The following is a 19048-nucleotide window of genomic DNA, read 5'->3' as shown; positions in this document are numbered from 1 at the left end:
AAAGTTTTTAAATAAAGAAACTATTCTAAGAAAAGTGAAATAATTTGTCCAAAACTTACCAGCTAGCTCACAACAGTAACCACAACAAAAACCTAATTGACTAGAATCCCAGTTTAAGGCTAATGTCCTGTGCTCTTCACTTCGTTGACCAAGCCATAGGGGAGAGGACTGTCCTCTTAGATAGGAAGGAAAAAGGTTAGGGGAAGGCATGGGAAGATATTTCTTTTGTAGTGAGTGTGGCACTTCCCAGTACACATACATGTTAATGACTCATGCCTGACAAGGGGAGAGAGTCTTACTAGTCTCCACCTACTCTTGTGTAAATAATATAATGTTAAGAACATTATTACAAGCTAGTTTGTAGCAGAGATCCAGTCTTAGTGAGATTATTCACAGTAAAACATGGTCAGGCCATATAAAGAGTCTCCTGAGAGCAGTAGAATTTGGTAGTACGAGGGGAAGACAGTTTAGCATTCCATGTGTTTTTTTTTTTTTCTTTTGGTCTTGGACTTCAAGTTCAATTTCAAATTTTTCCACTCACAGCTGAGATATGGGAAGAAAGTGGCAGATGTATATAGAAATATATTTTAATCCTTAAGGGTACAGAGAGATGCTAGGTGTGATGCTGATAGAAGGAAACCTTAGGAATGGGAAATACATATTCAAAATCTAACATACCTTTATAGGCATGGTTATATTTCTATTAATCCTCTGAAATATTTTAATCATACTATATGTGTTACATATTATATTTATCTGTCAGAACAGTTTGCTTATTATATACAAAGATTGATCTAGTCATTGATTCTCACATTTTAGTGTACCTCAGAATCAACTGTGGGGCTTGTTAACACAGGGATTGCTGTCTGCCTCCCCCCTACCCCACACAGTTTTAGATTCAGTGTTTCTGGGGTGGGGCTCAAGAATTTGCATTTCTATCAGTTTCCCAGCTTATGCTGATGCCACTGTTTTGGAACCATGTTTTGAGACCTATGGATCTAGGGTATGTTTTAAAATCAACCTGTAAACTTGAACTTTTAGCTAAATAATCAGAGATATGAGATAATGAGTATAAATTATCTTACATTAACACATGTATTCTTTCTTTCCTTGCATGCACAGAAACAAGACATTCTTAACCAAGTAAGACATTTTCTTTTCTATTAAAGTCTGTCTTTTCTTTCTTTATTCTGATATGATCTATGAATTTCTCATCCATATCACTAAACTATACTTCTGTACCAATACGATTTCTATAGTATATGAGATTGCCTATAATACTCATAGGTTATAATTGAGTTGAATGTGACACATTTTTTTTTATCAGTCAAAGGATTTGATGCCTTAATAGGAGCTGGTACCTTAATAGACAAAAAGGGTCTCAAGTGTGGTCTTCAGTTTTGTAGACTCTGGAATTAATTTTTCTAATTTCGCCAAGATATATCAGGCTGTGCTATTATACTTTATTTAGTAAAAGTCTTAATTTATTAATTTACCATGAGAAATTTTAAAATTGAATTTAAAATGCAGTGATAAGGCTTTGTTTTGTTTTGTTTTGTTTTGTCTACAGTGCTGTGATAGAATCTGTGGGGGAAACATAACCAAAGAGTTGTTGATTTTTGCCCTCCTGGGAAGATTATTCAATCTGTTACTTCAACCACTCTCCCTGAAAATCTGTTTTGTAAATTAAGTTTTAGATCAGTAGTTCAGTTGGGTGCACAGAATTCCAACACATTTTCAGGTGCTCTAAATGGATATTTTTAATCACACTAAAGTAGCTATATCTATTGTCTTCCCCACTGTAGAAATATTTCCTACCAAAATGCATAAGTTGTCTAAAACTGTAATGTTGTCTCCTTTGGACAATCTTGGATATGTACTAGCTTCTTCTTATTCTTAAATTGTTTGATGGTTTTAATGACAAGAGCCACAGTAATTTCATGTCCAACATGTAAGATACAATTATAACATCAGAATGATACTGGTGGACTTAGATACAGGTCCTACATCTTACAATATCCTATAAAGAGGCACTGGTAACATGGCAACTCATCGACTGTGGTGACATTTACTAGCCTCCGTTTCAGAGGATGACCTTTTCCTGATTTCACCTGTGACTTTTCTGGAAACTTGTTTCCCCAAATATGGACTAAGTAGGCTTGATGACACTTAAGAGGCAATCCCTTGGAGTAAATGATTATTTTCAAGAATGTCATTCAAGAATTGTCATTCAAGTATGTACGTTTTTAGGACTTGGCTATTAAATGGCTTTTGTTGAACACCCAACAAACACACCTTTTTGCACAACCTGCATCCTTTCTAGAGGCTGTCTGAAAACTCATGTCAAAATAAGCTCTAGCTTTTTGGGAGGTCAGCAGAATGAGTTTCTTCCTTTTCCTTGCCCAGTCTTTGTTTCATGTGCAATGACTTAGCAGGCAAGCAATTGCAGTTACAGAATAGAAAGAACTGACAAAACTGAGGGTATTCGAGGGGAGAAGAATGAAAGCCTGCACATGTTACTGCTCTATGTGTGCTCTTTGTTTATCAGTGTTCTCTGAGCATAGGATTTTCTCCGTACATGTTTCCTGTCAGTAGATGTTCCTTGGCCTGAGGCTGAGTTATGCTTTCATAACTCCACAGGGGCTTTCTTTATTTTTGCACTTGGTACTCTGTAATGTAGTTTCTCTTAATGTGTATACCCTTTACATTCAGACAATATGCTTTTACCCCTTAATAAGGAACCTGGGGATTCAAAACCTACCTTTTGTAGTGCTGCTGCCTAAAGTAATATTTTAAATGTCCTTAACAAGGATAATGACAATGATATAATTATTAACAATGATATAAACACCTTTTTACTGTAAGCTATAATTATCCTTCTAGAACCAAATTCAACCCTTTCCATTATGGAAAGCATAAGGAAAGTGTAACAGAGAAAATATGGTCTGAGGAGTCTGACTGACCTGAATTCATCTTAACGGGCCTTGGACAAGTTTTCTATCTGTCGTTTGTTCACCTATAAAATGAAGAGAGCATCAGCCTTATTGGACTGTTAAAAGGGTTAGATTCTAAAGTGTATGTATAATAAATAGCTCTGTGTCTTGCACATAACAGGTGTTCCACTAATGTTTAGAGACAGTGGCTGTGGTCATACTTTAATGATCAATGTGATTTCACAGAAAAGTTCTAGAGCACATGCCAAAGATGAGAGTGAGAATATTGGAGATATACCACCAACAAATTCTGTTTCCTTCATTTTCTCAGGACCTCATTTTCTCATTTTAAATTGAGGAACTCTAACTCTGCTGTCTTCTGCACTCAAAAATAATTTCCTTCCACCATGCGGTAGGAGTGGGGATCATGCCATGTAATTTGCTTCCCCTCCCAAACCTGGCCACAATCCAGAGTGCTGTCCTGGTAGCAGAGCTATTATCTCTTGTATTGCTCCACTTCCTACAACTATATGGTGCTAGGACACTTAGTTAGCAAGGAACAGAAGAAGCACATTAACCAATATTTCTGCTTCTCTTCCCTATTACCATCAATACAGTTTCAGTGATGTTCCTCTTCTTATCAAATCTATGTACAATTATAAAATACAATTATATCAATTGTGACCAATTGCTTTCTTTACAAAGAAGTTTGAAATCAAGCATAAATACATTTGGGAAGTAAACAAATAACTCTCCTTAGTTTAATAATAAATGCCAACTTTGAAAAGGGGTATTTAAATTCACATTGTAGAATGTTTGTTCTTTCACTTCTTTAATAACATTTATTAAACAATTGGTATAGAATTTAAAAATTAATGTTGGGGTTTCTAGGTGATCTTTTTGTACTTTTCCAAATATAAGTTAAAAAATTAAAACCAACATTACTCTGTCACATCTAAATTTTATTTTTAGGGTTTATCTGTTGTTTTTACTTGTGCTTTTTCATCATTAGAAATAGCTTTTTTGGCCAGCTATCTTACACCAGCACTTTGGGAGGCCAACACGGGCCGATCACTTGGGGGTCAGGAGTTTGAGACCACCCTGCCAGCCTGGCCAACATGGTGAAACACTGTCTCAACTAAAAATGCAAATATTAGCTGGGTGAGGCTGCAGGCGCCTGTAGTCTTAGATACATTGGGAATCTGAGGCAGAAGAATCACTTGAACCCAGAAGGTGGAGGTTGCAGTGAGCCGAGATGGTGCCATTGCACTCCAACCTGGGCAACAGAGTGAAACTCCATCTCAAAAAAAAAAAAAAAGAAATAGCTTTTTCAAGCAAAAGAGCATTGCAGGGTACTAAAGGAATATAAATCTAGACATTTTGGTAAAAATGCTTAGAATGTCTATAAAGTTTAATTTTTAAAGGTGAAAGAAATAATAAATCATATTTTTAGGTGAACAAGTTAAATTTTCCACTTAGAAAAATACCTCCAGTAGCAATGTGGACCATGGACTTGGGTAGAAGAGAAGACTAGATATGAATTACGGAGGCAGTCCAATCAAGTAAGAACATTAGATGACAATGGGTATCAGAATGGAGATGGGGGGTAGGCAGATTTGGATACATTTCAGATATGTGACCCAAAGTAATAGGTTATACTTTGAATACCAAAGGGTACAAAAACAGTTACAGTCAACACAGGGTTTTCAAGAGTGGGAAATTGAATAATCATACCATTACTTTTAATTGTTATACCTTATTTGTGTATATCTTTTTTTTATCTGAAATGGCAGACCAATTTGACACAGAAGAAAATGCATCTAATACTGATAAACCAGTGGGAAATTACCTTGTACCATGTGTTATTATTGCAAAATCTGTTTAGAAAATTATACTTTAAGTATAATGTAATGCACATTGAAGTTAGAAATATTTATGTCTTCAGTGTCAATTAGAAGCTTTTGGTGTTGGGCAATTTAAGGAAATTTTCTGAGCCTCAGTTTCTTTGTCCATAGGTATTGTGATGATTAAATGATAACACACATATAACATACTTAGTGCAGTTCCTAAAACACAGTAACATGTGGATAGTGTTACATAATGAGGACCTATAATGTAAAAGACTGTGTGATGCAAAATCGTGTTGGATCATATAGCCCTTCAGGAATGAGAAGTTTTTAATTGTCTTTCTACTGAGTCTTCATAATTGTAGTCTTAGGTAAAGCTAGAGTTAGTGGAATATGTGCCTCTGAAGTGCTAAAATAGTTTGCATTTGCCAAAACTAATTTAAAAATTAAAATTCAAGGTTTTCACACTTTGCACTCTTTCTCTTCAAAGGAACTATCTATTTGACAGATTTAGGGGACTATCAAGGAACTCTCTGAAATTTGAAATAATGAATAGTCAATTGCAGTGCAAGATAAGCATAAGAAATGCAATATTTAAAATATAAATTTTTCTAAATGAATTTTAATATAAAAAATATATTTTGAAATCTCAGTAAGATAGCCATGCTGCATATTTAATCAATATACTTTCACTCAGTGACCTTCATATCAATTTTTAAAATTTAATATAATTAGTTAATAATATAAATTAGAATGTGAAATAGAAATGGAAACTGTAAAAAAAAAAAACTCTGATTAATTTAAATTATTATCTATTTAATTTCATCAGAGTTCTTTGCTCAGTAAGTGCATAGTATTTTACACATATAGGTACTCAGTTAACATTTGTTGATAGATAAAGTGATTTCTTTGTGGTTTCAAACAGTTACTTTAACTATAATAGTTGAATGATTCATTTTTGTGTTTTAGGGATCATTTATTAATTTGTGGTGAATACAAGTTAGAAAAACATAGAAACTGCCCATAGGCTATCTTTTGTCTGATACTAATAAGTGTTAATTATGGTCACATGGTTCTGTTAAAATATGAGTCAGATCATGGAATTTCCTACTAAAAACTTACTCCATGTTAAAGCTATAACTCTCTTTTGATGAACTAATATCCTGTGTGCTCTGCCCGGTCCACACATCACCACAGCTTGAGTCTTTGACCTTGTATTCTATTACTCTAGTCCTCCCTCACTCCTGCTCCAGTTTCCTGCTCCTCCTCACTGGCTCCAGTGGAAATTTCTCTGGAACAGGAGCATCCTTATAACTCAGGGCCATTGTACTAGCTGTCTTCTCTGCCTGAAATGTGCTTTCTCCAAATATGTGCAAATATGTGCCTCATCACCTTTAAATCTTTACTGAAAGAGTAGCTTCTCATTTCTTGATAATTGGATTTAAAAAACTGCAAGCACATTCCCCCAAGAAATCTTTTTCTTCTTTATTTTTTTTCTATGGCACTTAATACCATTAGGCATTGTAGATTCAGCACATTAATGTTACTGTTTTCTTATTCCTTTCATTAGAAGCTAAGCTCCTTCATGGAAGGAATTTTGTGTGTTCTAGTAACATCTTTACCCAAACACCTAGAACAGAGCCTGGTGCTGAGTGGGTGCTCAAAGAACACTTTTTGAATATGAGAAAATCCACAACCCAAAACTACGAAAAGAAATTAAGGATAGAGTGATGACATTTATTTTCATTCACTTTGAATCTGCTTGGATGAATACTAGTGTCTTCTCTTTAGTATTAACAAGGATTTAAAAACAAAGGATCCAGATGGTCAGAAATAATAATGAAAGGCATATAGAAATGTGCCTTGAATCTGTGCCAATTTGGCAGCGACATCTGAGCAGCTCCCTCAGTCAGTATTCTTTACAAATTCTCTGTTATCTCCCTAAATAGTCTGTGGCTGTTCCTTAAGGAAAAAAAAAAATGAAAAAGCAGTTTTTAAAATTTTGAACATTTGTGTGTGTGTGTGTGTGTATGTGTGTGTGTGCGTGGATGTGCGTGGATGTGTTTGAGCCTACAGCAATTCAATTTTTAAGTAGTCATTCAGTTAAGTCTGACCCAATTTTCATCATTAATGGCTTCATTGATATGCATATAAATGATCTCATTCTATTTAAAGGTCACAGTCTTCCAAAAGCAATTCTAATGCTGTTACATGACAGCCGTAGAAACTCTGATGCCTAAATTTGGAAATTTTCTTGTAAGTCATGATATAAGGAAAATGTACAGATGAGGATATCATCCATTTATCAGAAATGTCTAATAATATGGACAACATAGAATTTTAGGAGATATTTGAAAAGACTTTACTTACAAGAGAAGAAAAGGGATGGGTTAACCAGGAAACTCATTGAAGAAACATTTCTCAGTGAATTGAAAACTCTGAGTTAGAAAATTAAAAAAAAAAAACATTAGCCAGGTATGATGGCACCATCCTGTGGTCCCAGATACTTGCGAGGCTGGGGTGGAAGGATTGCTTGAGTGTGGGAGATCGAGGCTGCAGTGAGCTATGACTGGGCCAGTGTACTCCAATCTGGGCAACAGAGAGAGACCCTGTCTCAGGAAAAAAAAAAAAAAAAAAAAGAAGAGGTTTGTGTTTTCTCACATTGTAAGCCCTATCTATTGCCAGAAAATATGAGATAAATTAATTTTGCTCCAAAGAACACAGTGAAGAAGTTTGAGAAAGAAATTTACATTGTCAATAACACTTCAGCAATAAAAAATGTGATGTCATCTTGTAGAAATAATTTAAGAATTGAGGAAATTTTTACTTCATTCTTATATCTGTAGTAGGCTTTTATTTTTCAAAGGAAGATTTATTTTTTAGAATTATTGCCTTATAAAAGTTGTTATTTGTCTCTGTTACCTGACACAGAAATGTTATAGCAAAGTATTTGAGACACACAAAACCTGAAGGTTTTATTCAGAAAGATGCAATAAAGTTTACAGTTTTCTGTACCAATAAAAAGGCAAATTGGCTGGGCATGGTGGCTCACACCTGTAATCCCAGTATTTTGGGAGGCCAAAGCAGATGGATCACCTGAGGTTAGGAGTTCATGAACAGCCTGGCCAACATGGTGAAACCCTGTCTCTACTAAAAATACAAAAATTAGCTGGCTTGGTGGTGGGCACCTGTGATCCCAGTTATTCAGGAGGCTGAGGCAGAAGAATCGCTTGAACCCAGGAGGCGGAAGTTGCAGTGAGCCAAGATCATGCCATTGCACTCCAGCGTGGGGAAGAAGAGCAAGACTTTGTCTCAAAAAAAGAAAAAAAAAGGCAAATTAAGTTAACTTAAAAATGTATCTAAGCTTAGGACAGTGCTTCCTTTTACCTACTCCTTTTATTTATTTTATATATTATGTGCCCAAGTGCATGCTAACTGCTTTACATCAATTTTTATTACATTGAGACAACTCTGAATGATTGATTCCTTTTTTTTTATATATGGAGTCTCTGCCTCCAAGGTTCAAGTCATTCTCCTGTCTCAGACCCCCGAGTAGCTGGGACAATAGGCACATGCCGCCATGCCTGGCTAATTTTTTTATTTTTAGTAGAGACGGGGTTTTGCCATGTTGGCCAGGCTGGTCTTGAACCCCTGACCTCAGGTGATCTGCCTGCTTCAGCCTCCCAAAGTGCCAGGTATGATCCAGCATGCCCAGCCTGAATTATTGATTTCATATACAACTTTATATGGAGGGAATTAAGACTTAGAGCTGTCAGAAAATAAAACAGTATTTTGCTTGCTGAGCCAGAGAGAACTACACTTCAGAAATTTCAGAAAGTCTTCCTGAGTGCTGAAAAAAGAAGAGTCAAGAAGAAATGTATTGCTTATTAGGAGAAATGCCAATGATTCAGGAATTTTTACTCCTTAGTTCAGCTAAATCCAGGTTCTTGTCTCACAACCAGGAAAAATTAAGCATGCAGACACATTGAAGGCTGAGGAGAGCAGAATTTATTAAATGAAAGGAAAGTGCTCAGAAAAGAGAGGGTCCTACACACAGGTTTTCACCTCACAAATTGAATACCAGACCACCACACATGAGATGAAGAGGTCAGGCTCCTCCCCTGCATAAAGCACGAATTTCTGGTGGCTTTGCCCCATCATTCCAGTGCACATGTGGGCCCTTAGTCTGAGCCACTACACATTGATTCATTTCCCTACTGAGCATATATCAAGGGACAGAATTTTTCTCTGTGACCATGCTTAGGCAAGCCCCCCTGTGCACAATGGCCTGGGTGGGTCACAGGTTCTCTGCGGACCCTCCTTTATCTGCCGAGGCATTTTTCTGCCTCCTACCTCTATTATTCTCCCCTCTAAAGTAGTACACTAGAGGTACTGCAGTTAGAATAGGGACGAAGACTGATCTTAACTACTTCCTGCTGTTAAGGGGTGCTGTTTTGGAAATATGGCAGTCATAACTCTCTCAAAAGCCTATTTAAGGTTCTCTGTAAAAAGAGGCCATCATTCGAGACTCTGGTTTTATGACTGCTTGGAGTTTGATGGCCTGAAGGTGAGAAGAAACAAACAGGGTTATTAGAAGACATATATTAAAACCAAACAAAGAGGGATGGGTAAGGGCAGCTCAAAAATCCTAAGGCTGCCAGCATGCCCAGATAACTGGTGGCTATAATTATGCCTGCAAGATTTGGTTGCATGGGGCTTGGCTTTGGTTAGCTCCTTTCCTCTTATTTTCCCAGAGGAACCTCTGGGTTATGAGCACCCTATTTACTCCTATCATCTGTCGGGATTTTCAGGATAATTTTTCAGAATTAAAATATTGATCCAGATTATTACATTACCTATGCCTTTTGTTTCTTCTGAGTTGTAGCCAGAAATTGCCGGTTGGTTCACAGGAATAAGAGGGTTAATCTAAAATATAGGCCAAAAAAAAAAAAAAAAATTAAAAACAACTAATGAGACTAGAATTTGATGACAAATGTGTGATAAGTTTTGAAACATAATTTTTCTCTCCCCAGTCCTCATTTTTGTTAAAAACAAATCATGATAGGACTGAGCTGTTTGCAAAATAGACTTCAGTCTTATACTTGGCCTGACAGTTTGCATAAAATGCAGCAAGAATAATTATTTTTACATAGGCTTTTAAAATTGCTTTCGATGGAATTCTGCTCCATAAGGAATCTCAGATAGGACTTGTAAAGTCAAGCCCAGTCATGGGTTAGTACCCTCAATACCTAAGAATTGGGTGAATTCCTCTCTTCTTGACATCCCTAGAATATAGAGTTCGTGGGCCCATTAAGTGACATTCTTTACTCATCACAGATTAGGAAACCAGGATGAGGACTGTGTAGACAAGGTATGAAGCCAGTTTTCCCAAGGGGCTTCTATTGGCTCTGCAAGTCGAGCGTGATTCCTTAAAGGGAAGCACACCTCTCCAGTCAAAATCTTAGTAAAATAACCAGTTTCTCCAATTGTGTACTGTTGCCAAAGAAAATGAATTCTTATTGCATTGATGCAAATAACCATATTGCCATAAGAACACTCACAGATAGTTTCCAAATTCTAGAGGAACTAGGCAAAGAGAAAGAAGTATGTTCCAAATTTTGTTCACATGAGTATACCTTACTCAATTATTAAAGACTGTAAATAGCTGAAAATAAAAGTTTTCTTGACTCTAAATAACAAAACAAGGATCAGCAATGTTTCAAGCAAAAAGTTTTTAAAAAGATTACTTCAGTTTTCTATATTTTATTTTTATTTATTTATTTATTTTTTTGAGATGGAGTCTCGCTCTGTCGCCCAGGTTGGAGTGCAGTGGCTGGATCTCAGCTCACTGCAAGCTCCACCTCCCGAGTTTAGGCCATTCTCCTGCCTCAGCCTCCTGAGTAGCTGGGACTAGAGGCACCCACCACCTCGACCGGCTAGTTTTTTGTATTTTTTTTTTTAGTAGAGACGGGGTTTCACCGGGTTAGCCAGGATGGTCTCGATCTCCTGACCTCATGATCCGCCCGTCTCGGCCTCCCAAAGTGCTGGGATTACAGGCTTGAGCCACCACGCCCGGTGATTACTTCATATTTCTATTAGTTCATCCATTAAGTTAACTCTTGTTCTACTTAATACCCATGAATGTTTCAGCTCTTCATGAGTCCTGTACATTTTCCTTTTAGTCCAATGTTACAGTCTCCAACGTTATCAGAAACTCGTATTTGAGAACACCCATCAAAGTTTTATAGCTGATTATAAACCATCTTTTGAAGAGGATCAAAAGAAGACAATTGTGAATAACAAAATGACCTGGGTAGTTACAGTCAGAAATGTGATTGACAAAATGTGGTTATCTCTGTGGTTTACAATAACTTAATAAAATAACCTTAATTGTGATTGATAGCATATGCTCAAACATTAGAATTTTAGAAATCCCATACAATTTTGGGACATATGTTAGCATTATTCACTAAAATATAACCCAAAGAAAATTAAACATAATTTTGGCAATCCTATGTACCTAACCATATTAAATTATTCTGTTTACCTCTCTTCTTCTGGATGCTCTAGGGACCCTCTGTAGCATCCAAAAGCTAGGGGTCAGGAAAGACAATCTTGAAGCTGAAATTTGATTTCGGGAAGGCTGTTAAATGTTAGAGGTTTAAAACATTGATAATTTGAAATACAATCCCAGTTAGTTATTTTGTTAAAATGATGACTCAAAAATTTTAAAACAGGGAAAGCCTTTACTCATTAAGAGGAAGGACTTAACTTTTCAAACATTTTGTCTCCTGTCTTCTCTTTCTTTTCCTTGACAGTCTATTTACAAGGCAAATGAAAATCGTTCTTTATTCTTTACTATTACATAAAAATCTTGAACAAGGGAGAGAGAGCCAAATTTTACCCTTACATTAGTTTACTATTAACACAAATTTTCTAATGAAACCTTATAGACAATTCTATACATTCTAAACCAGTTTGACCATAAGGTAAGATTCTTAAAAACCTTTTATAACCCATTACAAATTTTGCTAAAGAACAGATTAGTGCTTTAAGAAAACCTTATTGTGCTTTTATTTCATTGTTCAGTTTACAGAAAAAAAAAAAGTATAATATCCTTTGAATTTAGTCTATGTTCATACACAGAATTTCTTTTGCAATATTAAATTTAGAAAAATTCCACAACTTGTTTAAAGATTTAGCTTATTGAAATTTTTTAAATTTAAAACAATCCTTTAACCCTAGGCAAAAATTTACTTACATTTCCATGCCTTCTTATAATCTTTTACTGAAAATATATTTTACTATTCTTACACACCTTGCATGTATACCTATTTTCAGTGGTGGTCTCAATTACATGTTATAATGGTAACTCTTAGCAATTTTTAACTTTAATGTAAAATCCAGTAAATTGTTTTAATTATGCACTAGGCACAAATAAAGTTTGATTCCTTCTAGCCTGTTCAAGGGTTTGGTTAATTCTATATGTCCTCAGGCCTTACCAAGTTGTAAAGCAGGCAAGTTGAACAGTCCTCAAAGGCCAAAGAAGCAGTTTACAACCTTAAAACATTTATCAAACTTAGTATCTGACTTGCACAATTTAGATCACCTATTTAAATTTTAATGACATTTGAATTTTACCAATAATCTTTAAGACTTTTTATTTCTCAAAGATTAAAATTACATGAACCAAAAGGTATAACAGCTTTTATTTTCCTCGAAAAAATATTTGATCTAGTGCTTATTTTTCTTTAGGCCAATTAATTAGAATGCTTTTATATAAAAATCACATATATAATTATATAGACAAAGAAGATGCAGTAGTTTTAAGATTTTTCATTTGCCAATCTCCTAATTGTATAATTGGCCTGAGGGTGGAGCCCTTTAAGAAACAGAGGTAACAGTACCTAATAAGCAGATATAAGTGGAAGACAAAAACAGATTTTGAAAGGGATTATCTACCTCTAATTACTGGGGTTCCATGAGGAAAACAGGTTTCTCCAAAAATGGAATACGTTATATCTTTTCTGATTTTCCCAAGTAGTTTCAGTTCATCAGAAATTATCTTAGGGTGTCTCATGAGTTCATTAAGAGTGACAAGACAAAATGGAGAAAAAAAGTTCAGTTGATGGGGAAAAAAACTTTCTCAGAAAAACAAGATCCATGAAGAGAAAGACATAAAGGCCTTTTAAATATCCCTATAGCTTGGATATCCACTTTTAATTAAGTTGAGCATTCTTTAAGAAAATCCTTTTAAATCCCTGGATACCCAACTTTAGCCAAGCCAAATGGCTCATATTTCTGGCTTTTGAACTTTACTAAAAGTAACCTCACAGGTGAAACCAACAAGCCTCAAAAGGTTATGATTTAACTGCAAGTGTATGAAGTGTTTTCAAAGGGGTGGTAAGCAGTTTTTACAAAAACTAGAACCTTTAAGGGTAGCTCAGAGAAAGGAAGATTCACAAAAGAAAGCTAGAAGTTGTTCATGGAGTGGGAGAGAATCAGCAAATGGCAGAAGTCCCATAGGTATCTATTGGAAACTACTCATTCCCTAAGCCAGGACTGATCCCAGGCTGCCACTGTAAAATGGCAGGTACAAAAACAACATACTGCCACATGGTTACGAGTCATCCTTCCAAGGATGTAAAACAAGATGGAGACCTGCAGAATAGTTTGGTATTGGGCAGTTTGCCAGGCTGACTCGAACAGTGGGCTTATGGGGTCCTAGGTCCTTATCGCATCCTAAGGTACTCCTCTTTCTGACAGAATGATATAGAAAGACATGCAAAGCACACCAGATTGGCTACAGCTTGAGACCAACCTCATAAATCCTTTTCGATTAATCAAAACTTTATAGAGAATATAAACAGTGATCCTTACCTTTCCTTTTACTGGTTTGCACAGGGAGAGGGAGGCCAAATGTCTGACTGTTATAAAATATTTTATCTCTTTGCTGGCATGTCAGGCTTCTGGGTTCCCCTCCCCTGAGCTCAACTCTAAGCCAACTAGTTTAAGGTTTGAGAAATAAACAGGTTGAAGGATGCATCTGAGAGGAGTGTCCTGTAGTATGGAGACACGATTAACCATCTGTGAAGAGAGGACCAAGGGGGAAAAAGAAAGCATTTTTTCCAAAGGAGCCCCAGGGCTCAGAATGTATCTGTAAGCAGCACAGACTGAAGATGAATGGCTACTCATCTAGAAAGAGGGGAACAAGGCGTCCCTGGTTCCTTTCTTTTCCTAGCGAACACCCAGGGTACATGAGAGAGAGAAGGAAAAAGCTTCCTCTTTCCTTCTTTCATCCTTATATCCCCAAGTCCTGGTGACCACAACAGGGTGCCACCCATGGGTGTCAATGCAGCTTTCACTCACGTTAACAGGTGGGCCTAGGGCATGGGATTATCCACACTTCCCCATGCACTCACTGCCTTTCCCTCTGCTATAAGTAGCCTTTGAGTTCCCAAAACCTCATTTACGCCATGGATACTAGCATGACCTCTATCCATGAAATGGGAGGCTTGGCTTAATCAACCAGAATTAGTCATGCTCATGTGTGGTGTGTGCCTTTTAACTTCCATTGTTGTCTGCCTCTGGATCCCTAAGATCCAGTTTTCTTTCCTAGGGCTTCAATCCAAAGCTTGGAATTGAGTTTGGGACAAAAGAATTACCTCCCTATCATAAGCCAGATGCTAAGGTGAAGCTCTAAAATTGGGTCCTCTCAAACATGAGAGAGAAAAGGGTGTCCTGTGCATTGGAGTCCTGGCCTAATAAAACACCTTTCAAGAAAAATCCTCTGGCATTGAGAAGCCCCTTGTACTCACAGGGCTGTGTTATTAGGTTGGTGCAAAATCAATTGTGGTCCCTGCCAATCTAGGTAATAGCAAAAACTGTAACTACCTTCACACCAATCCATGAACTCCTGACCTGGTGGAGAAAAGAAAGGAAAAAAAAAAAAAAAAAAAAAAAAAAAGCTTAAGCAGAGGGCAGGGAAATGCCTGCGGAAGAAACCTCTTGTTCTTATACAAACAGAGAGAACATTTTAATCGTTGTCCCACCAAGCTGGACTCCTTGGCCAGGGGAGAGGAAGACTGTATGGATGTGTGGCAGGGAACACTGGCCACCTGTCTGCACAGGGCCTCTGGCCCCCAAGATTGCCCTGGGGCCCAGGCAGCAACTTCGGCTCAGTCCCACCCTGCATGGCTGTTGGACGCCAAGTGTATATACAGCAGACACGGCCATGTGCCCCAGCAGGGAGGGAATGGGGCACAGGGAGCCACCACTTTTGCATCTTTCCCATGTGGCAGCCATTGGGGTTGGGGTGGAACACCCTTGGTATTGTAAAAGAAAAGATAGTTGCCATTACAGTCCTGAAAAAAAAAGAAGAAAAATGCCTTAGCAAAGACTGTGTTGGACTGAGGCCGACATTCCCAAATCCAAGAGTGACGCAGGGGATGCAGTTTCCTCTGCCTTCAGAAAAAGTCTAAGGACTGGAAGACCTAGAAACGAAAGTGAAAGGAAGGGTTCACATTTTACTCACCCTTCCTCATGTCCCCATATAGGCCACCAAATGATGCAGGCATTTTTGGTTCTTAATTCAGCTAAATACAGGTGCTTGTCTCACGACCAGGAAAAATTAAGCATGCAGACACGTTGAAGGGTAAAGAAGGTGGAATTTATTAAGAGAAAAGAAAGCTCTCAACAAAGAGAGGGGTCCTGCATTCAGTTTTCCACCTCACAAATTAAATACCAGGCCACCACACATGAGCTGAAGAGGCCAGGATTCTCCCCTGCATAAAGCATGACTTTCTGGTAGCTCCACCCCATTTTTCCAGTGCACATGTGGGTCCTTAGTCTGAACCACTTCACAATGATTTATTTCCCTTACTGAGTATGTGTTAAGGGACATGCTTAGACCATGGGCATGTTTAGACAGGCCTCCTGTGCACAATGACCTGGGCAGGTTGGAGGTTCTCCAAGGACCCTCTCTTATCTGCCAAGACATTTGTCTGTGTCCTGCCTCTATCAATAGATATTAAAGTTCATTTTTCCTTTTGCTTGGTTATTTTTCTGGCTTTCATCATTAAATTACAGAGAGTGATTTTAATGACCATCTACCTGGGTTCTGAAAGGCTCTGTAAAGAGCACACACTTGGGATTTGGCATATTTTTCCTTCAAAAGAACAGATAAATTCCTTGCCCCATATCAGTTAGGTGGTGGGTGGAAGTATTAGAATTTGAAACACAATTGCTTTATTCTGAATTCTGTTTTTGTTGGTTTTGTTTGTTTGTTATGTTACCAAGTTAAAATCTTGGCTTGAAAGAAGTGTTTTAAGGTATAATTATGGTGCAAAAGCAGATTCAGAGAAAAACTTTCACTAATTTCTAGTCCTTTACTACTTCTAGAAGTTCACATTTTATTACTAGCTTTTAAAGTAGCAACAAAGACAACAATGAACCATGCATGCTTGTTAAATGAATATGAAAACATGTGAAGTAATGTGGCTTTTAGGCTTCTTCTTCAAATATTGTTTGGAATTATGAATTTTTAAAATGGAGATTCTTTACACAAAAATTGCTTCAGTTACATACAATGTTTACTGTGTGCCAGATGTCATTCAGATGCTTTAAAAATAGTAAATAATATGTTCCTCCTAACAAATCAAGAAGTAGGTGCTATTATTCTCATTTTATAGATGAAGAAATTGAGGCACAGAGAGCTTAAATTGTCCACAGTCACACAGCTTGTGTTGGTTTCAAGAGTAGATCCAGGTAGTCTGACTTCAAAGACCATGCTCCTTATCATCTGTTGTGTTGCTAAATAAAATACTGACTATGGAAGACCTAGGAACAGAAGGAAGTGCTGCCATAAGTAACTTTGCTTCTAACCATAATGCTTGTGAATATTTTCATCCCACAGACTTCCTGCAACTTTACAATAAAATCAACTCCTGGTTCCTCATGGGCCTTCATACATGTTGAAGATTAGCTATCAATTTTGGTCACTCAGCCAAGTGAATGTGGAATACTTCTCTTTAATAGGCCGTCTCTAAGGAGCTCTCTTAGTAAGAGTAGGTGCTCCTTTTCAAGGAAACTATTTGGATCTCGTGTCTGACTGTTGGCCTAATCACCATGTTTTTAAGTGTTGGCTGAATTCATTGTAGCAAATTGCTTTTTTGGAAGCACTACTCCTACCTGAGGCTATTCTTCACGTTTTTTAATATTATTTAGAGTTTTTGGTTATGTAATTCACTCTTCTACTAGAATTGACAATCTTCTTCTTCTTCTTTTTTTTTTTTTTTTCTGAGACAGAGTCTCGCTCTATCACCAGGCCGGAATGTAGTGACACAATCTCAGCTGACTGCAACCTCCACCTCACAGGCTAGAATTGACAATATTCTATGGTAGTGGTGGTAATTTATTAAATATGGAAGAAAATGAAATCTTCTTACTGCCACCAAAATAAATATCTGAAGTGTCCTTGTGAGAATCAATAAGCAAAGTGAAACTAAATTAAAAAGTTAGATTAAGGTATAGGCAGAATCTTGGGACTATTAATAAATAAAGGGTTTGGTTTCATTGTTTTATTGCCTGAGATTCTATTAGGTAAAAAAGCAAACATCGTATATAAGCTTAATTGGCACATGATCAAATCTATACAAATTTACTATCTCTAATGATATTCCTGAATGTCATATTTAATTTTAGGTTTGTCCCAAATAATGCAATAATAAAATTGGTCATTCTCCGTGTCTTTCCCCCAGTATTATCACACTGGAAAAACAAACTTTCTATTACAAAGTTAATTTTATTCTTACCTGCCAGGAATGTGAACAGATCTAAGAGTATCAGCCAGCCAAATTTCCTCTTTGTCCTATTTTCAGTTGCATCTCAGCACATTAAATTGGGAAAAAAAATTGCTCTTCAAGGGCTTACTATCAAGCCCATCGCTTGCACTCTCTTGATCTGGGTACATGTGGCTTGATTCCAGCCTCTTCTCTGTAGGTCTTCTAGTCCTTTCAAATGCCCTACTGGAGAGAACCCAAGACCACTCCATCAGCCTTCTCCTCCATGTGGTCTACATCTGTTTCCCAGAAAATAATCATGCACCATTGTTCCTGCAGTCATGAGGAGTTTTGGCCAACTTAAAATAGCACCATTTTCTTGCCTTTGTCCCCAGAGCACCCATGTGCTTGTCCTCAATTTCCTAGGAAGGAGTCAGATCCTGGCCCACTGCCTTCATCTCCAAGGAGAAACCAAGCTCTTCACTATGGCTCCTGTGAAAGGCTCTCATTAAGCTTGAGATTGGAAGTTGTCTTCTATCACCGTTTCCTCTAAAGGGCATGGAGATCCTAACACCACCAAAATTCTCTCCAAATAAATGTCTACTCATTTATATAGTTCTACAATGAGTATCAGAGAGTAAGGTCTTAAAATATGTTTCTTTGGAAAGTCTACATATGTAGTTTTAGAAGGTTATATCCATTGAGCTTGGCATTTAGTTGACATATTAAGGTTAACCTCTTTTTACATTGTCAAAAGCAATAATCACCATTAGTGACAAGCAAAAAAGATGGAAAATTCCTCTCTCTCTGAATGCCTGTTGTATATAAATGACTCTGTATTGGCTTGTTCACAGTGATTGCCTGATTTAATCACTGCAACAACTGTGTGGGGTGGGATTATTATTATTCCCAATTTAGACAGGAGGAAACTAAGTTTCAAAGAGTACATTTTTCAAGGCATTACAGATACTGTGGAAATAGAAATATCTAACTAGAAACTTATTCCTCTTCCTGCTATGCCATCACAGGTAAGACATACATATCCCAATGCCAATGTTAGCCCAGGACGACCCACTCTATTTCTCAAATAGGCACTTGCCTTTTGTTAAACTTGGATATAAAATGGTTTGAGGTCATTTCTACTTCTAATGATTTTGAACACAGCACAAAATTTTAACATTTGGTTGGATCTTAAAATATATGTTTAAAATTTTTTTTTTCCAGACAATAGATTTTGAAGGTTTCAAACTATTCATGAAGACATTCCTGGAAGCCGAGCTTCCTGATGATTTCACTGCACACCTTTTCATGTCATTTAGCAACAAGTTTCCTCATTCTAGTCCAATGGTAAAAAGTAAACCTGCTCTCCTATCAGGCGGTAAGTTTACTTACTTTAAACGTTTATATAATACAAATTTCAAAGGCTAAATAAATATCTAGTTATCATAAAAAATGAATGATGATTTGCATAAAAATTGTTTTTTTGCAG

General features: G+C 36.9%; 1 protein-coding gene across 21 annotated transcripts in view; it reads left to right on the top strand.

Moving 5' to 3' along the window:
- Positions 1-19048, top strand: part of LOC105475613 (diacylglycerol kinase beta) — an 835473-nt gene that overhangs the window by 230449 nt on the left and 585976 nt on the right. For 13 of the 21 annotated variants that reach the window (XM_071094904.1, XM_071094901.1, XM_071094899.1 and 10 more), the window contains 2 exons: positions 1123-1143; positions 18784-18937. In XM_071094904.1, the coding sequence (XP_070951005.1) occupies positions 1123-1143; positions 18784-18937 (175 nt within the window). Of the gene's footprint in view, positions 1-1122; positions 1144-18783; positions 18938-19048 lie in introns of those variants that run through there. The other 8 variants (XM_071094900.1, XM_011731029.3, XM_011731027.3 and 5 more) reach the window with 2 other exon arrangements.

Source organism: Macaca nemestrina, chromosome 4, assembly GCF_043159975.1.
Source record: "Macaca nemestrina isolate mMacNem1 chromosome 4, mMacNem.hap1, whole genome shotgun sequence".
In the NCBI taxonomy this organism is placed as follows: Eukaryota; Metazoa; Chordata; class Mammalia; order Primates; family Cercopithecidae; genus Macaca; species Macaca nemestrina.
This window is presented reverse-complemented; position numbering and strand designations above follow the sequence as displayed.